The 20756-nt window shown below is 34.2% G+C and overlaps 1 protein-coding gene across 18 annotated transcripts in view; it reads right to left on the bottom strand.

The window, feature by feature from the left end:
- Window positions 1–20756, bottom strand: part of SLIT2 (slit guidance ligand 2) — a 259896-nt gene that overhangs the window by 12050 nt on the left and 227090 nt on the right. For 11 of the 18 annotated variants that reach the window (XM_085578557.1, XM_085578552.1, XM_085578561.1 and 8 more), the window contains 7 exons: window positions 20297–20436; window positions 16675–16701; window positions 9137–9230; window positions 7133–7270; window positions 6800–7040; window positions 6312–6442; window positions 1057–1211 (listed from right to left, as the gene is read on the bottom strand). In XM_085578557.1, coding sequence (XP_085434683.1) covers window positions 1057–1211; window positions 6312–6442; window positions 6800–7040; window positions 7133–7270; window positions 9137–9230; window positions 16675–16701; window positions 20297–20436 — 926 coding nt within the window. The remainder of the gene's footprint in view (window positions 1–1056; window positions 1212–6311; window positions 6443–6799; window positions 7041–7132; window positions 7271–9136; window positions 9231–16674; window positions 16702–20296; window positions 20437–20756) is intronic. The other 7 variants (XM_085578554.1, XM_085578562.1, XM_085578556.1 and 4 more) reach the window with 1 other exon arrangement.

Genomic DNA, 20756 nt, shown 5'->3' with positions numbered 1-20756 from the left:
CCATCAGATTCTAGGAGCCCTTCTTCCAAATGTGGCATAGGACACTATGTAAGCAGAAGTGATACACAGGAAAAAATGCAATTTGCTTCTACAAGCCAATCCTTGTTTGAAGGCATCAGTACATCCCACAAATGTACTCCTGATGGCACAGTTTTTTGCAAGGAGGCAAGATGCTTAAGTCTAAGGTTAAATTAAGTAGAATATTTTCATGTTCTACCATATGTAGCATTTAAAAAGTGTTTTAAAACCATGCTGAATCTCTGAACCCTAAGAACTTAGACTTGCTACCAAGTAAGGAGGCACTAAGTGTTGGCTGAATTTTCTGACTTTTACCTAGATTGCACAGGCCCATAGAAATCCATCAGGAACTGCTAGTGTTTGAACAATGTGTTTGAACTCATAGTTCTACAGAGTAAAATAGCATCAAATGATCAAAACTTTTCAAATACTTTAGCTGCCCAATTTAAACGATTAAATAAACAATTATTTCTTTTTTTTTTCCTCAAAACAAACAAAACCCAAGCCCTGACACATACAGGGAGGCAACTGTCTGGGCATATTCTTACCTAGTGTCCTAACTCTTATCAGCACTAAGCAGTAAGATCTCAGACATAAATTATACTTCATGGCTTTACACATTGCTACCATTTCCTGCAGATATCAGTACAGGGAAATAGGAATGTAAAATGAGCAAAACAGAATGCTACAATTCTACACTTTCTGAATGGGCATTACTAAATCTTCATGCAGCTAAACAATGTTAAGCACACTTATTTGGTATAATAAAAGGCTAAATAACAGTAGAAAATTACAAAATTTTACAGTCATAAAAGATAAAAATAATTATAAAAATGCAATCAGTGTAGTTTGAGGATATATTATTCCTTAAAATTGAAGCTATTGACATTAACTGCCAAAGTTTCATCTTAAAAGTGTTATGTCAATGTTATGTCAATGAATGAGTATTTAAGAAGCACAAGAATGTGTTTTGTAAAGCATGTTACCACTGTAAATTATCTATAGTACCTCTAGTAAGAAGCAGTAAAATCCTCTTACCTCCTACATACAGCGGAGAATCAAAATTCAGAGTTGATTGCTTGGACAAATTGGTAATTGTCTTGGGGCTTCCTCCATCAATAGATAAAGATAGAATCTGATCCATAGCTAGCAGTTCCACAATATGGAAATTGCCATCATTAATTGTTTCCACACTGCAAAATAAACATTAATAATAAATAGTTGATAGTCAGGTTAGAACAGTTTTTCCTTTTTCCCCTTTAAGAGTTCAATATGGTTTCAGAACAGAACTTCTCTAGGAGTGCATAGGAGTGTAAAGACATGCACATATGCTTAAAAGCCAAAACAATACAACATCCCTTCTTCTGGACTAATGATGACAAAGCTGGAATGCCTTTTCTATGGAGACAGGCTGAGGGAGTTGGGGTTGTTGAGCCTGGAGAAGAGAATGCTCTGGGAAGAGCTTAAAGCAGCTGTTAAATATTGAAAGGGGGCTTATAAGAAATATGGAGAAAGACTTTCTATCTGTAATAACAGGACACAGCCCAACTGTTTTAAAGTGAGAGAGGGTAGATACAGACCAGACAGAATCTAGTAAGTAAAAGAAGTGACATAAAAAAGAGTTCTTTAATATGAGGGTGGATTAATATGAAACACCGGGACAAGTTGCCAGCGAATTTGTGGACTTGTTACTGGAAATGCTCAGGATCAGTTTGGATGGGGCTTTGTACAACTTAATCTAGTGGAAGCTGTCCCTGCCCATCACAAAGAAGATGGAACTACATGATTGTTTGAGGTCCCTTCCAACCTAAACCACTATGTGATTCTAATGTTACTTACAGATCACATTTGCATGCAAGTCTGTGTGTATCTTACATTTTGCAGAGTATTGGGTTTACATATCTTGCAAGTATGAAGGTCTGAGTCAACTCCACTGATACATAAATCTATTTCATGGAATATGGACCTACATCTAACTTTACTCTTGCCAGAAAAAATTGTATTATTGGTCCAGACAGCTCCACTGACACTTGCAATAAAGTTATTTGTTGTCTTTATTGGGCATGGTTACTTAAGTGTGTTCACCTTCTGGCTAGTACAGTGAACGTGAATGTTGTGGTTTTTTTCCCATCCATTTTTTTTCCCATACCATTTCCTTCTGTTTACTAACAAGATATGAACTCGCTAGTAGGAGAATGCCTGAAGGTTCTCAAGGTGAAAAGGTTTGTTTCAAGCATGGGACTTACCCTGCATAAGGACAAGCTAACTCACGCTGCTAGGCACAAATAATGGCTGTACTTATCAGCCTCAATATCTATGTAGCAAGTGCTTAAGTGCAGGAACTACTCTGCACTTGAACACAGTTTAACTACATCAGAGAAGGAACAATATCATTATTCAATTCTGGAACAGAATATATCACTGTACTTGTATAACTTGTAGTTCAATTTCCACTGGAGAAACAGAGCTGAATATATGCATGCAAGGTCTGAGCTGTAGTCCAGAGACCAGGCATTAAAAGCATACCCATTAAAGCCTTTATTTGTTTCAGGGCACCATCAAATAAGTGAGCTTAATCCTTTGAAAAAAGTTATTTAAATGAATCAGTTGTATGATAGCCTGAAATGGACAGTCACACAGTCAATTAGCTCTTCTCATTGAGAAAGCAGGATAACTGGAAGGGATTAAGTTCCTAAGTCTCAAGGCAAAAATCAAGCAAATTACCTTAAGACATCTTTAGTGATGTTTTAATTAATCTAACTGCTTTTGTCCTGGAACAGATCAGCAGCACACTTGTTTGTTCACAGCTGTGACACATTAAATAGCTTCTTAGCCATTTATTACCAGCTCTGTGAACAGCCTTTGCTCACTGTGGATCAAAGATCTGCATGGTAGCATGCATTGCATGCTTTACATAAACCCAGCTCTAGTTGAGAGTGCAAACACACGACAGAGCAGCCACTGGCACAATAAACACTTTATGGGAAGGGGACTGCCAGTTTCCATGGGGGGAAAGGGAATGGTCAGGCCTTATCATTCCTACAGAGAAAGATTTATTCCAGGTATCAAGAGGTTTGTTTGATCTGATCAAGCAATACAAAAGATGCTATGATTAAGTTATTAAACGCATTTCAATGAATCCAGGCAAAAAAACGTGCTAAAAATCAAAGTGCAAATAACTTCTTGACTTCAGGAAGCAAGAAACCCTGATGTAGTCTTCTTGTTTCAAGGCAACTTATCTTACAACTTCTAAACCTTTTACTCAATAATATTTAGAAGAATAAGAGCAACACAGAAAATGCATTTTTAGAACAAGGGGTCATTCCAGGGGTATAGAAACCATAATGTGTAAAGGGAATGTGTCCCTGATAAGAGTGATTATTAGAAGCCTCTGCTTTAAACTGTTTCAATGGTAAAAATTTACTGCAGAAAGAGAAGCCCTCCTAGGTAAGTGTGGTTTAAATTGAAGAGGAAATAAACTCAAGGCATATCTGCAATATTTCCTGCCAATGCACTTACATTACTTCTAGCCCATTTCCCTTTGGAGATATGAGAGCTGAATGCATATATCGTAATGAAAAGCTGTAAGAAAAACTGATTTAAGGCTTTGGGTACTCTGTAGAAGAATAATGATCTGGGAAGAAATAGTCCCACATTTCCAATAAATATATGATGAAAACTAGTTTACAGAATGAAAAGATTTTTTTTCCTTCTTTGTTAACGTTTAAAAATGGATGCCCAGGCAGAATAAAACACAAGTGGATCTAATTTTTCCAAATAACCATCTCTAAAGAATTACTATTATTTATTGGCCTTGGCAGTGCCATCATCTTGTTTCTCTGATTGACGACTGCATTTGGGATGATGGCTCTTCCTGCAGTCAGTTCCCATGGACTGGGAGGACAGGACGGAATCAAAAGGGAGGGAGAAGGAGGGACTGGAAACATTCCAGGAGACAGTTTTAATAGGTAACAAAGGTACAGAAAGACAACTTCAAATGAATGAATAAAAAGAAGGTAAAGACCTTAAAAAGTGCAGGAGATATGACACAGATTCTGGGAGGGTAAAACAGTAAGAACTTGAAATAATGAAGGGATTTGAGTAAAATGTGTAAAAGATTATGTGCTACAACATAATCCTTTCTAGAACCTGAAACAGAAATTAAACAGTACACAATTTGTAGAGCTGTCACTAGAGGCATGTATATACCTATACACAAACTTGGAAATATAGAATGATGAAATCACAGACTCATTTAGGTTGGAAAAGACTCTTAAGATATCAAGTCTAGCAACTAAACCAGCACTGCCAAATCCACTGCCAATGTCCCTAAGTACCACATCTACACTTCTGTTAAATACCTCCATGAACGGTGACTACACCACTTCCCTGGGCAGTCTGTTCCAATGCTTGACAACCATGTACGTGATGAAATTTTTCTTAATATCCAATCTAAGCCTCTCCTGGTGCAACTTAAGGCCTTTTCCTCTTGTCCTATTGCTTGTTATTTGAGAGAGGAGTTTGACCTCACCTGGCTACAGTTTTCTTTCAGTTGTAGAAAGAGATGAGGTATGCCCTCAGCCTTGCCTCAACAACAGAAGACTTCACTACAGTTGGACTATTACACAATAGTTTTCAAATATCTCAGAAACTCACCATTATGCTTATCAGAAATGAAATGGAGGTTAATAACAATAACAGAAACAAAAATAATAACACTAATAGTGTGTATCTGCTTCACTAAATAATTCTGTAACTGTAACATGTCACTACATTTCCTGTCCCTTTCTTTACTACACTTGTATCCTTCATTTGTCACATAGTTGAAAAGAGATAATCAACTATGTAGGGGAGATGCTTCTTACTATTTTGTATCAATAACCTAATTGGGACTCTTGCTAATTGGTCACTTTGTTATTAACTCCTTCCATGCTTATGTTTAGTTTTTTTTCCTGTGTGAGTACTGTTTTTCAATCTTTCTCTAGATAACTATAATTGATAAGTGTGAATTACCAGTATTTATTATATTTCAATAATGCCAGAGAAAGCATTAAATTTATGAGAAGGAAATATATGTTATGAAAGGGAAGAAGTATTCTAAATAGATTAAAGAAATGGGAGCCAAAATAACTTGGAACTATATATGACCCATCCTACTGCTTCTTATTCTTAGAAAGATGTACCTATTGAAATCAAAATTAACAAAAATAATTAAACTGCTGAAAAAAGAATCTAGATTTCTTGTGGAGTCCTAACCCATATAGAAAAGTAAATTAGTATTATTTTGAATGGGAGTAGAATAATTGATTAAAATAGTTTGTTTTCGGTGAAATGTCCCTAATAGAATGCAGAACAGTGTCACTATTACAAACTCTAGAAAGCAAATATACTTATATATAATTTTACAATAAAAGGTGTAAATAGAGTAAAAAGAAGATTCAAGCAAAACTGATTTAATACTTCCCCTTTACTTCTGAAAGTAAAGGGGAAGTATTACTTCTGAAAGTAATTTTAGCACCAAGAGGCAGTCAAGGTCAGGAAGTGATGCCTGTCATCTTTCTGCTCACTCTTGCAATTCCTGTTTACTAATTCCTGTGAAGTTATACAATACTTTACTGTGAAGTTATACAATACTTCCCAAAAAATTTAGGTGGCAATTTTTCAGAGAACCAGAGAAATATGATTTAAAAAAAAAACCTTCAAAATTATGCTACAGAAGCAGCTGTAGATTCTTTCTCTTAATGATTTTGAAAGCAAAAGCCATTTCTTTTTCAAAGGTAGGGCCTTTTTTCAGAATCAAATTTTTAGCTTTCTCTTCAGTTGCCAGGGAAAAATCCCACATTATATGACTGCCTGAAGAGAAAAGAGAAGAGAAGAGAAGAGAAGAGAAGAGAAGAGAAGAGAAGAGAAGAGAAGAGAAGAGAAGCTTCTATTTAATTTCTGCTTATGCAGTGTAGATTTTCATGTTACTCAGAACATTAGGAAATTATTTGGCACTTACAACTAAGAAAAACCTCTACTGCTACATGGGAGCTTTACATATGTATAAATATTCTGCTGAAAGCTAACTCTTATTCTGTTTTAATGCATCAAATAATATATTATTTGTCTGACAGATCTGCATTAGAGTTACTTGCCAACCAAATCACATCTTTTGGCAAGAAGTTTTAAGTGTCTGACAACACATTAATTTGCATATATTTATTTTAGCCACATATTGAAAAATGTGGCTTTGGTAGAAGTAATGAATGTAGGTTTTGTTTCAGTTACAAATGTGTTTCATCCAGGTTCACCTGTAAATAGCAGAGGCTGGATATGATCCTGTGTCATAGCTGACCCTCACTCTACCCCGGTACAATTCCACTGCTATGTGATCTTTATCGCCTTTGTACAGCAGGATCCCACTGTCTTCATCTGTGGCAATCTAATCAAAAGATAGAAATATTTAGAAACCACAAAAATTAGGTATTTAATCAAAATGAGGTCTTAAGTGAACCTCTGAATTTACTGCCATACTCTGTTACTTCATTATAAAATTCTTTTTTGAAGGACAACCTGACAAAATCTTTCTCTTCCTATCAATAAGCTCATCTACTTCAATATGAATTGAAGTTATTGCATATATGAATAGAGTTATTGCATTAACTCTTCTAGATTTTTAGCTCAAACTGTGAAAAGCTCTTTAAGTGAGCCAATGACAACTTTGGGTCATTTCCCACATCATGAAAAGTCATTTACGCTCTTTTCCAGAAAAGAGAATCCACAAAACAAGCAAACTTACCTGTAGAGTGATATTGGTTTGGGGGCGTATCTTAGCTGAAGGGATTTGCAGATAGGATTCTTTGTTGATGAAGTTTATACTAATCAGCTTTTCACATTTCTCACCCTGGTAGCCTGATAAACACTGACAGATTGGTTCACTTTCTTTTATGATACACTGGGCCCCATTTTGACATTCATAATTATCACAAGGGCTGGTGCGAGGTAGAACCATTGGCGGCGAAAATTCACAGAACAAGCCACTAAATGAAAACAGAAAACAATCAGTATTTCCAACAAAAAACAAGTGTGACAGAAGACATCCATGTTTGTACTGCCTTAGGATCTTTCTCACCTGTACCCTTCTGGGCAAACACATGTATATCCATTCACTGCGTCAGTGCACTGCGCTCCGTTTTTACATTTGTTGTCCTGGCAGTCGTCAAAGTCAATATCACAATGCTCACCTACATATCCAGGTGTGCAATCACATCTGTAAAACAGGACAAATTGGATAGCGCAGTATGTTTTAATAACCAAAGTTAAGGAACTACTGTATTGTTTAAAAATCAAGGGGAAAAAGGCATTACTAATACTTTGTGTGCAAAGACTTTATAGCTTCATCATACTAATAGATGGGGAATCTACATATGCAATGAATACACGTTTGCTAGTTAAAATGTTTACACACCTGCCATTATATTGAAGAACTGTGTGCAAATCTAGAGAGCCCTCATGAATAATTTAGGCAGTTTTGTGAATTTATGAGCAACACAGAATGTTACAGGATGCTATACATGGCTGCAAACACTAAACATAATCAATATGCTTGGCTGGTGAAACCAAAACAAATATTCTGAAGGTTGTATTGATGGTTATGAACAGCTGAACACCTATGAACAGACCAATGGCCCATTTATGCAGTTTAAAGGTTATATATAATTTGTTTGCTCCTAAGGTTCCACCAGTCTGATTTACTAAAAATAGCTCCATGGTTGGTGAACTAACAGAAGTCTCAAAACCCATCATCTGTCCTCCCTGAAGCCCCACTGGTCCAGAAACAGCCCATCCTCAGGAGAGTATGTAATGATTTTTGTTTCTTAGTTTGTTTGGCTTATTTTTTCCATATGAAACTCATTGCTAATGCTAGTGGCATTCCTTCAGGGAATTCTCATATATAGGACAGAGTGAATGCTCAGAACTCTGTCAAAAATTAATGGAAAATATTACAAATCCATGCACCCATATGATATTTTTTAAAATTAATATGTCTTTAATTAATTTCATTTGATCTTGTAATTCCCTCCTCAGTGTTATTTCTTTTACTATCTAAAATTTTTTCTAAGCTGGAAAGAGTGATTTTAAATAGCCATATAGCTAAATAAATAGCTAAGTTTAAACTTAGCACTTCAATCAAATATGTTTCATGTTTTATTTGACAACAGGTATGAGCAAGATAAGGGTAAAAGAATATAAAGCAACCTAATAAAAGTCTGACTGAGATACATCTTGAGGTATACTGCATGTGCTATTTTATGATTTAAAAGTAAAGGAAAGATTAATGACCTGGACAGTAAAGTATAAGACACTAAACTAGGTGTATTGAAGTGATATTAAAAAAACAAACACAATGCACTACAGCAGAAACCAAACAATTTTTTCTATTTTCCAGTTGGAAGCTATCAACTTAATTTCACACTCAACTGAATATTTAATATTTTATGCGATAGTTTAAATAAAATGCCATTTCATAAGTAGTGGGAATGACAATCTGATTTTAGAACAAAAGCATGCTGTGCATAAAACAGGCACTTGTGAGAACAATTTGAATCTGCAGGTTTTCTGTATTTATTAACCTAAAGCCTATTAAAGCAACTTTCAATTGTGCATGCTAATTAATCATGAAAAGGATATGGTGTAATTAAAGATTAGCTTTCCTGGGGAGGGACTTCTTTACTTTATACCTTTCAGTCTGCCTTCCTAATAATCTCTTTCACAATTACTTCTTTAAAAGCAATATAATTATTCCACTTCAATTAAATGCAATTATTTTCCTACTGCTCAAACTCCTATAAGGGTTTTCCACAGACCATCATAAAGACTACCCTGTGTTTCTATTTAAAATCTGGTTGCAATTAGACCTTTGAAAAATCAGTGAAATTCAGTAAAACATACTTAAGATAAAAATGCAGCTTTACATGAAAATAATGGCCTGTTCTGCCATAAGGTTTAATAATAATCAAAATTAGTACTTGGAGAATAGAACTGGATTCCACTTAAACAGAAGGAAAGGAAACTAAGCTGGATAGAAAAATACAAACTTTGATTCAGTCAGACTCTAATAACATTTCAGACTCACTTGTATCCTTTGGGTGTTAAGATACACTTTGAATCATGCTGGCAAGGATTCAGGTTTTGGGCACAGAAATCTAATTTCTCCTCACAGAGTTCACCTGAAATACAATGTATGTTTTCAATTCAGTGAAAATATCACAGTGACCTGAAAATAGCAATGAACAGAATTTTAAAAGCAATGGCTATAAAATTCCTTTGCTAACTTTAAAATATGCATACTTCTTTACATAGCAATAAACACCTTTATAATAAATATTAATACATAAATAAATGGCAATACAGAAATAACAAAAATAAATAATAATATACCTGGTAACTCATTTATAAACAGTATCAAGTACAACTTCAATCATCTATATGTGGATATAAATGGTAATTTTATAATTATTTTTCTTTTACAATATTTATCTAGCTCTGCTATATAGCAAGACTAGTGATTGAACTCACTAGAACAAAAAGGCCATCAATATGCTTTTCTTTTTCTTATTTCTAAGCACACAACACAGATATATCCAGATTTGCACTATCACTATAAGTAGTCTATTACCTGAAAAAAACCTGTTAATATCACTGCATGTCAATACAATTCCAATTATCCAAAAATGAAAACTTGTTTTCTACTTTTCCTTAAATATGACTCCATTTTTTGCATTTGTTAATGTACCATAATTATCTATAATCTGTTCTGTGAAAAGAAAAGAAAAAGAAATCTATGTAAAATGTCTATCCTTCCCTGCTGATAGAGGCAGTGGCTCTAATTTCCAAAATGGTCTTATAATCCAGAAAGTATTTTAATATGGTTAATTTTTATTTTTATTTATAACTTTATGAAAAGGAAACACAGGTTTGTAAACAGATCAGCAATATCTTGTTCCCTGATTAACTTATCAGATGACACCATGGATTGTGCACTTCCTAAACTTGTACTCACTGGTTTTTAAGGTCAGCAAACTTATTCCAGCATCCATATGAAGAACATATGTGTAATAAACAGGTATAAACCCTGTGCTTACTGAATTCAGGGACTGACTGGTCTGTTAAGACTCTGAAACTATGGAAGGAGTAGGAATGTCCCTGTCCTTTATTTCCTTTCAGTAATAAAATATGAGCTGGCAAGCAAAAAGAAGTAGAGCTGTACATTGCAATAACAAACAAAAGAGCAGAAGAAAGGAGGGAATGATCAGACACTTTCACTGCTCAAACTGAACTTGCTGTCAGAGGTGATATTTGGCATCCCTGTTTTACTGAGCTGAGCATGGCAGTGGCTTACAATATAGCAGACAAATAAACAAACAAACATAAAAAGCTGAGGAACAGTCTATATCAAAGCAAGGATAGAGAAAAAAGGCAAAACTGAAGCAGGAGCAAAGACAGTTATTGCCAGTTAAAAACACAACTGAAAAATGTATACTAAGTGCAATAAGACATGGGACCTCTACATCTTCAAAAATGAGAGGACAAGCCAAAAAACAGCTAGACAAATATTTTGCAGCTTTTCAAAAGATCCAGACTGGTTCTACACAAAGATTTTTAAAAAAAAGAGCAATAAGTAAATAAATAAATAATTAAATAAATACTACATTCCTGATTTACAAGTAGTGTGTTTTCTCTACAAACCAAAGGTTTGTAAAGGTTTAAGATAACATAAGAAAATAGCCCTCATGAACAGGTCACTTAATAGCCTCAGGAAGACTGTCAGTAGCAACATGACTTAGTCAATATATGTAGGAAATTGAATGGAGATCAATTGGAGACCACTGAGGATGACAAATACAAAGGATTATAATTCTACCCTCAAAGCCTCTTCAAGCTCTCAATAGAATTATTAGTCTGGAAATCTGCAACTGTTATGACTAGGTCAGTGCACAAAGAATCCTGAAATACCAGGGATTGTTAGCATCCCATGATATATTAAACAAAACCCAAATCCCTTTCTCTTTTCAAAGGGTTTTGTCTTCACATAGGATTTAGTCAATTTGCAGAACTTGTAAAAGCTGAAATCTCTTCAAAGAGCAGCAGTGTTTAAGAGTGAGATGTAAGTATGGGAACAATGAGTTCAGATTTTAAGGATCATGGGAGTGGAATAAGCAAAAATTACTATTGTTTTAACCTAGTTTGTGCACATTCCCATAGTTTAGATACACACCTATAAAATAACTAATTATGGCATATATTGTATATTAAATTACATCCAGAACTGAAAACTACATGACACCCCAACTACAAGTAATAAAAAATGTGGTTGTACAGTACTAATAAAATTTCTATAGAAGCATCTCTAAATAGTCCCAAGATTATTAAATATGACAGCTTATCAGAGAGCTTCTGAAAGTGACACATTGAGCCTATCCCCCAAGCAGGGCTGGAGCTTGCTGTCTCTTATACATTCACAGAATTGCTTCAGTGAAAAAAAGATCAAACTACCTAGAAAAAGGCAATTTAGGAGTGGCATGATAGGAACAAGCATTCTTACCATTCCTGTCAATTTATTAAACTGATTTTGCTACAGGACATTAATTTGGCTTAGATCTATTTTCATTGGCACAGATTTCTGAAATAACTTGAGTGGCAAACAGTTTTACTCAGTAGTATCTAAGTCTGAACATTTTTGTAAATCCTCCCCCAGGTAAAATACAGGATTAAAATAAAATACAGCATTTCTTAGAGCACACTGCATTTTAGTATTCATAGGTTACTGGCCCTAATATCTTCAGAACTATACTGAAAGCTGAATCAGCTGAGGAGTGCTCAGGGGCACTTGAAATCTCCTTATTTCCCACTCTTTCTTGGCTGTGAATCCTACTGAATTATTTGGCATTTAAGTTTTAAATAGGTTTACTGTTTTGAAAAATGTTCACTTCAAATTATAAAATCAGTGTTACACTACCAGGCATGCTGCAGCCAAATGGCTTGCAAACACCATCAAACATCACCAGGCATTTTTGAGATTATGGTCAGAGTTTGATCTGAGTACCCTGTAGAAAAACACACAGAAGCAGAACTTTTTGTGCTGTGACAGCAGGAAAGTAAGGAAACTTTTCCCTTGCATTTGCAAATTGTATTGTGAATCATATTCTTGGAGTTTTAGTTAAACAGTCAGTAGCAAATAGGAAACAGGATGGTGGCCATGTAGCAGAAAACTAATGTAAAAAATACTATGACCATAAAAAAGTTAGCTTTACTTACAGTACAACCTTCAGTTATTAAAAAAAAGTAGCATTAAAGACAGACTTGTACACAAGATCAATAAAGAAAAAATCAAGATGGAATCCAAATATGTACATCAGATACTCAATTTCTGAATGAAGATGTAAATACCAGAATAACAAAGCAAGATAACCCAAATGCAAGGTGTTGTACAGCTAATAGATAATAACTGCTAATATTAATAAATGCTAATAGATCTTTTTCTGAATGGAGCATTCTCATGGCCAAAATAAAACTGTTTCTGAAAAAGTTAATAAAAAAGGTAAGTGAATTATGTGATATGGAATATGAACCACTGAAAAAATATAGTTTCATGGTAAAGAAACTCCTCCCTCAGCATACTGAACCACCATTGTGTTATTAAGAATTTAAATGAGACAAGGTGAAAAGAAGTGGTTAATTTTGTTGAAATGAAAAGATAGTGATGGAAGTGAAACACTCACTGGACAAAAACCCCACAGATTTACCAAGTTAGGCCCCTTGGCTTTACTGGAAGGAAATATTAGAGAGTTTTCCGATTTGAGAAACATTATACAATGTTTAAAGTGCATACTTCAAAATAATCAGAAAAGGTTGTGGAAAAAAGTCTCAATTCAAGGAAGCTTGACACCAGTGCGTGAGAACATTCTTTTATTCATCTAATAATATTGAAACTGAGGCCTCTGTAAGAGTTGGGCTAAGTAATTATGTTTTTGAAAGATGGGAACATTTCTATATGTAGGAGAATAAGGAACAGACTAGTTTGTTTAAAAAAATGTAGTGGATAAAGTGTCAAAAAACCTGTGAAAAGCTTCCAAAGTTTAATTAGAACCAGCAAGAACTCTTTTCACAAGACATCTGGCTTAATTAATCTAAGGAAGTCTGAATTCTGGTATAGAGTAGCATTGAAACCAGTGGAATTATGAATGAACGTGACCCTCCAAGCTCAAGACAAATATTTACTGAGATTTTGCATAGAGTATGATGTAGACTTAAACAGTCAGACAACATCATGAAATACTGTTATACAATGATGATACTTTAGATAGGTAACCACAGCTGTATGCTTGCTAGATTCAGTTTGTGTTTCCTGTGTGTGTTAATTCACTCTTATGTCTTGATAAGTTTATAAATCAGTAAAAACTTAATCACAGAATACCAGGTTTATCCCTCAAGGATCATCTCCTGGAAAAAGCAGAAGAGACAAGATGTCCCAGCACCCTTTCCAGCTGAATCCTAAAAGTGTCTGTTGGAGAATCCACCACTTTCCTGGGAAGATTATTCCAACGGCTCTGTGTCCTTATTGTAAAAACTTTCCCTCTTTTTTAATTCTAAATGGCATCTCCCCAGGAGTACCTTGTACCTGTTACCCTTCCCTTTTCCATGTCTCTCCTTGCAAAAAAAGGGAGTATCCATTTTCCTTGCAGCCATCCTTTTAAATACTGGAAGAGAGTGATAATGTCTCCCCAAGACTTCTTTTCTAAAGGTTGAACAGACCCTTAATTACGGATTTTCCATTATATAGATACATAGTACAACAAATAATGAGTAACAAGGCAATGAGGTGAAAAGGCTGTACATCTTTCTTATTTTGAATAATTGGCCAATAAATTAAAAAAAAAAAGCAATGTCAGTCATTACATTTCTGAATGAAGAGGACAGCTAGCTCTAACAAAAATGGACGTGGGCTTCTTAAAGTAATAGCACATTGCTAATTACAGGCAAGAAAAGCTGAGTTTGATATTCAAAAACAACAACAAAAAGCTAGACAGAGAATCCAAAAGCAACAGTAGTCAGTCAGTTTTAATTATCAAAAGCCAGGTTTTTCCTAGAAGACTTATTTCCACTTCCAAAGTCAAAATACCAAATATTTTGATACCACAGACTAGAATAGAAAAATTTTATGTGTGTGCTTATATATCCATTTCATCTTCTGAGCTTAGTTAAGATATATTGTGAGTCTGCACTGTTTATGTTTTATTAATTAGGTGTCACTATCTGAATCTGTGACTGGAGGTCTCACTTTAATACTGTGACTCAAACAGCCAATAGAGTGGAGAAGGGGTTGGAAAATGTCAGTGCCATTTAACAAATTATATACAGAAAACTGCTGCATTTTTATTAAGTCTTGAGTTTGATGTGCAGTATACAACACAAATTATTTTAGGTCTCAAGCTCATTATTCAGAAAATACAGACAAAATATTGACTATATGAGGGACAAAATTTCTTAGAATTAGCAAAAGTTCGCAGTGACAGTAGTATGCAGTTTATAATCATAATCTGAATATTTTTTGTAATTTAATTTTACAATCAAATTGCTGGACTATTCCCATCTTTCACGATTGCATTAAGTAATTTAGCTATCTCCAGTGCTTGTGGGTCTCAGTATAAGATGAGGCTTTGTTTAATTTAGTTTAGTTTAATATTTCCATTTGTTTTACATTCACTGTTCACAGCAAAATACCAGTAACTTTTAGGCAGGTAAGCTTTAAAAGACAATTAAAATAAACAGAAGGGTGGATCATCGACCTGAATGAGTAAAGACAGTGATTAAACCAGAAGCAGGTTGCTCAGCTTGCCATGAATATCATGTATATTTCCCCTTTATGCAAATGCAGTAAAATTATTTCAATACTTGAGCTTTTAATATAGAATAGTAATTTAACGTATATTAAGCTAGATGAAATAGAAATTTTATGAGTGATAAAAAGCAAGAATAACAAATGCATCTCTTTATTCTACGAATCTGTAACACATGCAGTTCTTACAAAGATAGAAATTATGATCTAATTTGATGAAATTACTAAACTTTTAATCAAGTTTGGTATCACATGATTTGCACTTGATAAGTTGCATGCTTAAATTTCAGGAAGGTGCTTATCTGATTACCAAGTGAATTCAAAGTACTAATGCAACTCCTTTATTGCAGTGGCAAGAAGGTTGTGTCTAAGGCTTGCATAAACTGAGATAATTGCTTGAAATGGCCCCTTTTCCCCCTAATACTGTAACAATTCAAAAGATGTCTTGCATGATAAAACTGACTGATGCTCCAAGTACCTTGTAGACTATCAGTAACTTTCATGTTCAGTTGTCAAGCGAATATAAACATGTATCACATATACATCTGCTTAGTTTTGGACCCAAACTTAGTTCACATCCCCTGGATGTTTGATAATTTGTGAGGAATTTGTTCTTTCTATAATCAGTAATTTTAATATGTTACAGTTCACACTTGATAATAAACAAGAAAAACAGCAGACTATTTTTGCTGTCTTGATGAGTAGTAATAAAATGCAAATACAGCAACATATCTAAATGGAAGACGGCTTAAGCATGGAAAACTTGTGGCTGGAATAATTTTCTGAAAATATCTTATACTCTGCTTCAGTTACAGAGAAAATTTACACTAGGAGTTTAAATTGTAGGAATTATTCATCAGATATCTAAATTAATCAACATAGATGTTATTAAGCAATATAGATTATATAACTGCAGTCTTGCACAACATGTGATTTCATGGATAATTAATATACTTTTATTACCATATGTAATATATTATATTGCTTCAAGAACTGAAAATATATGTATCAAATTAATGGCAAATATACCACAAAAATATTAATTTGTTTTTAAAACTAAATATGCAATTTTATAAACATGCTGCCATTGATTATGCTAGATCTCAGATTGTATATATGATCAGATTGCAGAGAAAATGGTTTATCTCTGTTAGTGCGATAGGTGCTAAGCAGAAACTTAAAAAAAATTAAAAATCAAACACCCAAAGTTAGTGTCATAAATCTCTTCAATATTACCTTTCTTCTACCATAGCCCCAGATTAATACGGTCATTTCATTTTCTTTAGATATTTACAGCAAATAAGAAGCCACAGAATTGAGGAGCAAGATGATTGCCATTTGATACTCCAGCATATTTTCTAGTAACACAATCTACTGAAAATATTAAAGCAGAACAGTGCTGTAAGACAGAGAATATATTAGCACAGAACCAAGGGATGGTTTTAAGGTGAGAAGAATAAGGATTTCAGAACACAATAATGTAAGCTCTTTTTCAGTCCTATATCAATGTCTGCACAAATTTTTAATACATCTGAACAAAAGACATTGAATGCAGTATTAAAGTATTGCTGCACAGTGATCTGCATCTTTGACAACATTTTTTTGACATGTATTCACAGCAACAGCCAAGTGCCTAATTTCAGGATTTGCAGTGAGCTTTCTAAGTTATATCTATATACAATTTGGTAATTTGTAATAAATTAAATCCATGCACCTTTAAGAAAAGGAAAGTGAGAAACCAAAGTAAGTGAAAATAGGCTTAAAAGACAACTGACCTTTCTCCACTTCATTCAGATTAGCAGCTTGCAGTGACAAAGACAGAAGAGACAAAAGACTTTTTACATTGTAATACAACAGCATAGCACATTCAGCTAATGCACAACTATAGCAGCAGAGAGGTTGATATAGCAAACAAAGCAAGCTTCAAAGTCTCACCTCTAGCAGAACAAAACAAACAGAAAGATAAGAAGTACATGCCACCAGTGGTGTAAGAGAGGTTTTACTTCTGGATCAGTTAGCTCTGTGATCTAATGACTGACGACAATGAGCAAGAGAAATGATTATCTGTAATCTATAGAATGTACATAAAATGACCTGAAGTTTACTAGACTGGGGGTAAAATAAAGGAGATGGTAATGTTAAGAGAATAGCAAGATTAAAGAGTGCAGGACATAGTGAGGTATTTTAAATGTTTTATTTCTCCAGGTTCCATCAGAAACCCTGAAAGTCTGTTGATTCCATTTGCTTACTGTTGTGTCACAGTTACAGTCTATGATCTTAAGAAAGCTCATATTATAGTGCAAATACCATTCTTTGTCTTCCCACTTGTAACTGTGGTTGCTGTAAAACTTAACTGAGGCAGAGCAAAAGAGATTCCTGATTCTTATGCAACAAAATAAGCTTTCTAATTGCTTGTTTTAAATTATACAATATAGCTGAGAAGTGCTGATTTTCACGGGATTGTTAGAAAAGACAAAAGGAGATTGTTAGGTTTTACACTGCAACATCCTTTGCAGTTCATTTTGGATTCTAACAAATCCTCCACATAAAAATAAGACTTTATAGAAGAATGATTTACATTTCATACCAGCATGTTTCAGGTGTTTTCTTCCTTATACTGTGCTGCTGAAATGTAAAGCATATTTGCAGGTTCACCCAGGAAAATATTCTAGGCTAGTGCAATTCCATGTTGAGTACGTATATGCTGTGACATGTTGAACAAGAACAATTGAGACTATTTTCAACTTAATTAAAAGAGTTTAGAACAAGCCTGCAGTAATATTTTCCTGGTATATACACTGTGCCACTTATGGCTCAGGGACTTTCTGAGCTAGAGATCAATACCTCTGAATTTAAAAATCTTTGTATATACTGAATATTAATATATAGCCTGTTTTCCTGATTGTTAAAGAAGGGAATGAATTAATTTAGTCAAAAATCCTTTCATAAAATGCAAACATTAGAAATATGCATATATGACTTTAACCTGTTAGAACAAATATCAAAATCCAAATGTTTACAAAGTTCCCCATGAAAATCACTCTATACATACTTGACAGGGATTCTGTTATTTATCTTTCAACTCGGGTTATAGGTCAGAGAAAAAGAAAAGTTCTACAAATTATTTGATAGCTCATACACACTTGAGGAAACTGTACAATTACTTTATATTCTGAACATTACCCTTTTGACATCCTGATGTGCCCAGACTACCTTCAGTCTAATTCTTAGTACTAAAGGTTATTTATTATGTAAGACTGTGGATGAGAGATATGAGGACCCCTTGGTTAGTTCAATGTTTTACATTTTCACCTTAAAACTAATTTCAAAAATCATTTAAGATCTCACACATTGTGTCCTATTCTTAGATGGTTTGTATGGTAGATTGCATGGTGTACTGTAGAATTTTGTACTTTGTGTAATGGAAAACCTAAATTTTTGCTACAACTACTGTAAAATGAGTTGAAGCTCTAGTGATGCATTTAAAAAAAGGTGTCCTTTTAAAAAATAGTGTTGAAAAAAGTCTGATGAGCACATTCTCAACAGTTTTTAACTGGAGGCTTAAACTTACTGATTAGAAATAGATTGTTTTGATTTCTTTTAGAGCTGGTGAGAAGACTCTCACCTACTCACGTGTCTTACTGACTTCAGTGGATATTATGGCAGGCATTATAGCTGTAAAACTCATTGTATGATTATAGTAAAATTATGCACAGATAGGAAAAAATTAAAAAATATATGTCTTGTATTTTGACTAAAGAAGCACAACTGTAATACAAACATCATCCCATGGCATACTGTGAATCCAACAACAAGACTCTAATAGTTAAAAGCACCTAAAGTAAGGCTGAAAATGTAGAAATGAGCAACACAGGTAAAAGCACCTGCAAAGCTGCAGAGGAGGAAATCACTTCCAAGTGAATCATCTACTATGAAATAGGTATATGAAACCTCTTAGCGTGAGGACACTGAAGAGCAATACTGGACTGATGTGACCTTGTTTTGCATTCTTCCAGCCTACACAAGAGAATACCTGAACCCATTCTTAAAGAAGACAGCAACTGATCCCAGGGGAGCTGAACCTGAGTCATGTACACCTGAAATATTAATTGTAGGAGAACTGCTGTTTCTACTTACTGAGGCTGTTACCTGTTATTCCTTTCCAAGGCTTGAATTGTCAGTTGCACTTAGGTATTAAGGTATCGGTACTTGGCAAAACAGTATTTTTTCTTACAATATTATGTCTGTCCTTCCACATATGGATCATCCACGTATTGTTTAGTGGATTTTTGGCTTTTGTATTGCTTTAGATATTGTAGCTTATCCTGCATAGAGGAATTTCTATCAAAAATTTACCCAGAATAAGTGCTGGATCAATACCTCTATGCAAATTTGAAGCTGTATTTCTTATGCTTGTGTTTTAACATTTTCACTTGCTGTGCACTCCCAATGTTTAAATACTGACTTTAAATTTGAATGCCCTGAAACAGGGGAGCAATCCAACAGTCTGTAGAACTACTGATGGAAACACTTTGGATGAGAAAGGACTTAGTTGGGTTTTCAATAAAGAAAATTAATTCATGCATTTACCCCTCCTTACAGCTTCCCAGAACTCAAATTTGATTGATTAAAGTAAACATATAGAATGGTTGAGTAGAATTAATTCCCAAGTTGTGGTAGATTTTACATTTATTTTTTATGTATTTCAAATCATAATGAATTCAAACTAAATGTTCTTCTAGTGGTCATCTATCTGATAGAAAATAGATCTAATTAGAAGTGCTATAAAAAATACCAATGCAAACAATAGATCCTACTTCCTCCATGCTGCTGTTCCAACTATCCTCCATTCCCACAGAGACCATGACAGCAAGCAAGAGATCCTCTGTCACAAAGAGAAGGATACTCTTTGGCTTGGCTGCCAACTGAAAGAAACAAAAGACTCTTGTATTTTTATTCTGCATAGGAAGCGTCACACTTGGTATTAATATTTCTAGTGGAGTACAGGACAGCATCCAGGGGTGCCAAATACAGTTCCCTAATGGCACAGACAAATTCTTTATAGTAAAATGGGGATTAAGTAGAAAAGCAGATTATTTTTCAGATTTCTACAGCTACAGAGGTCCTCCACTGGGGTGTCTAGGCAAAAAGTAAGGAGGGGCATATTTTGAATAACATTTAAAATACAAAAATGCTGTAATTTCAAAACTAAAAAAAAAGGAATTAATCAGTGGACATTAAATCTAGTTTTGACTACAAACCATACAGGAGAAAAATATGGAAGGACACCTGATATTAAGTCTGTTGTAGAGTAACTACTAATACACCTGCAAAGTGAAAATATTACTCTTCTGCTAGGAATTCTTGAATTATCTGTGCTTTCTCTTATACTCCTACCTGTATATTCAGGTGGACAAAGGCAAGTATAGTTATTAATTCCATCCACACAAGTAGAATTGTTTTCACAGTCATTGTCTTCACAGTCATCAACATTTACTTCACAGTTTTCACCTTCAAATCCATCTGCACAAGTGCACCTGTAATACAGAAAACCAAATAACCACATTTTAGGTGAGGAATCCAGACAAGTAGTTCTGTAATTAATTAAAGTAGTTCTGCAATTAATAGAATTACATTAGAATTATAATATTTCACAACAGAACATGGTTGATATAATGTAAAAAGCCCTTTTATCAAACAATCTCAAAGCAGATTTTGTGTTTTAAATTACAGAAAAATGCTTATAAAGTCATATCTTAGTCTTTAGTTTTAGGACCCTGATAAATTAAATCATGGAGGATTACTTTTGAAAAGCATTCTTCATTTACATTGTGAGATTATATTTCTTATGGAAAGT

The sequence above is a fragment of the Lonchura striata genome, chromosome 4 (assembly GCF_050655825.1).
Source record: "Lonchura striata isolate lonStrDom1 chromosome 4, ASM5065582v1, whole genome shotgun sequence".
NCBI classification, from domain to species: domain Eukaryota; kingdom Metazoa; phylum Chordata; class Aves; order Passeriformes; family Estrildidae; genus Lonchura; species Lonchura striata.
The sequence above is the reverse complement of the archived record's forward strand: the minus strand, read 5'-3'. Positions and strand labels throughout refer to the sequence as shown.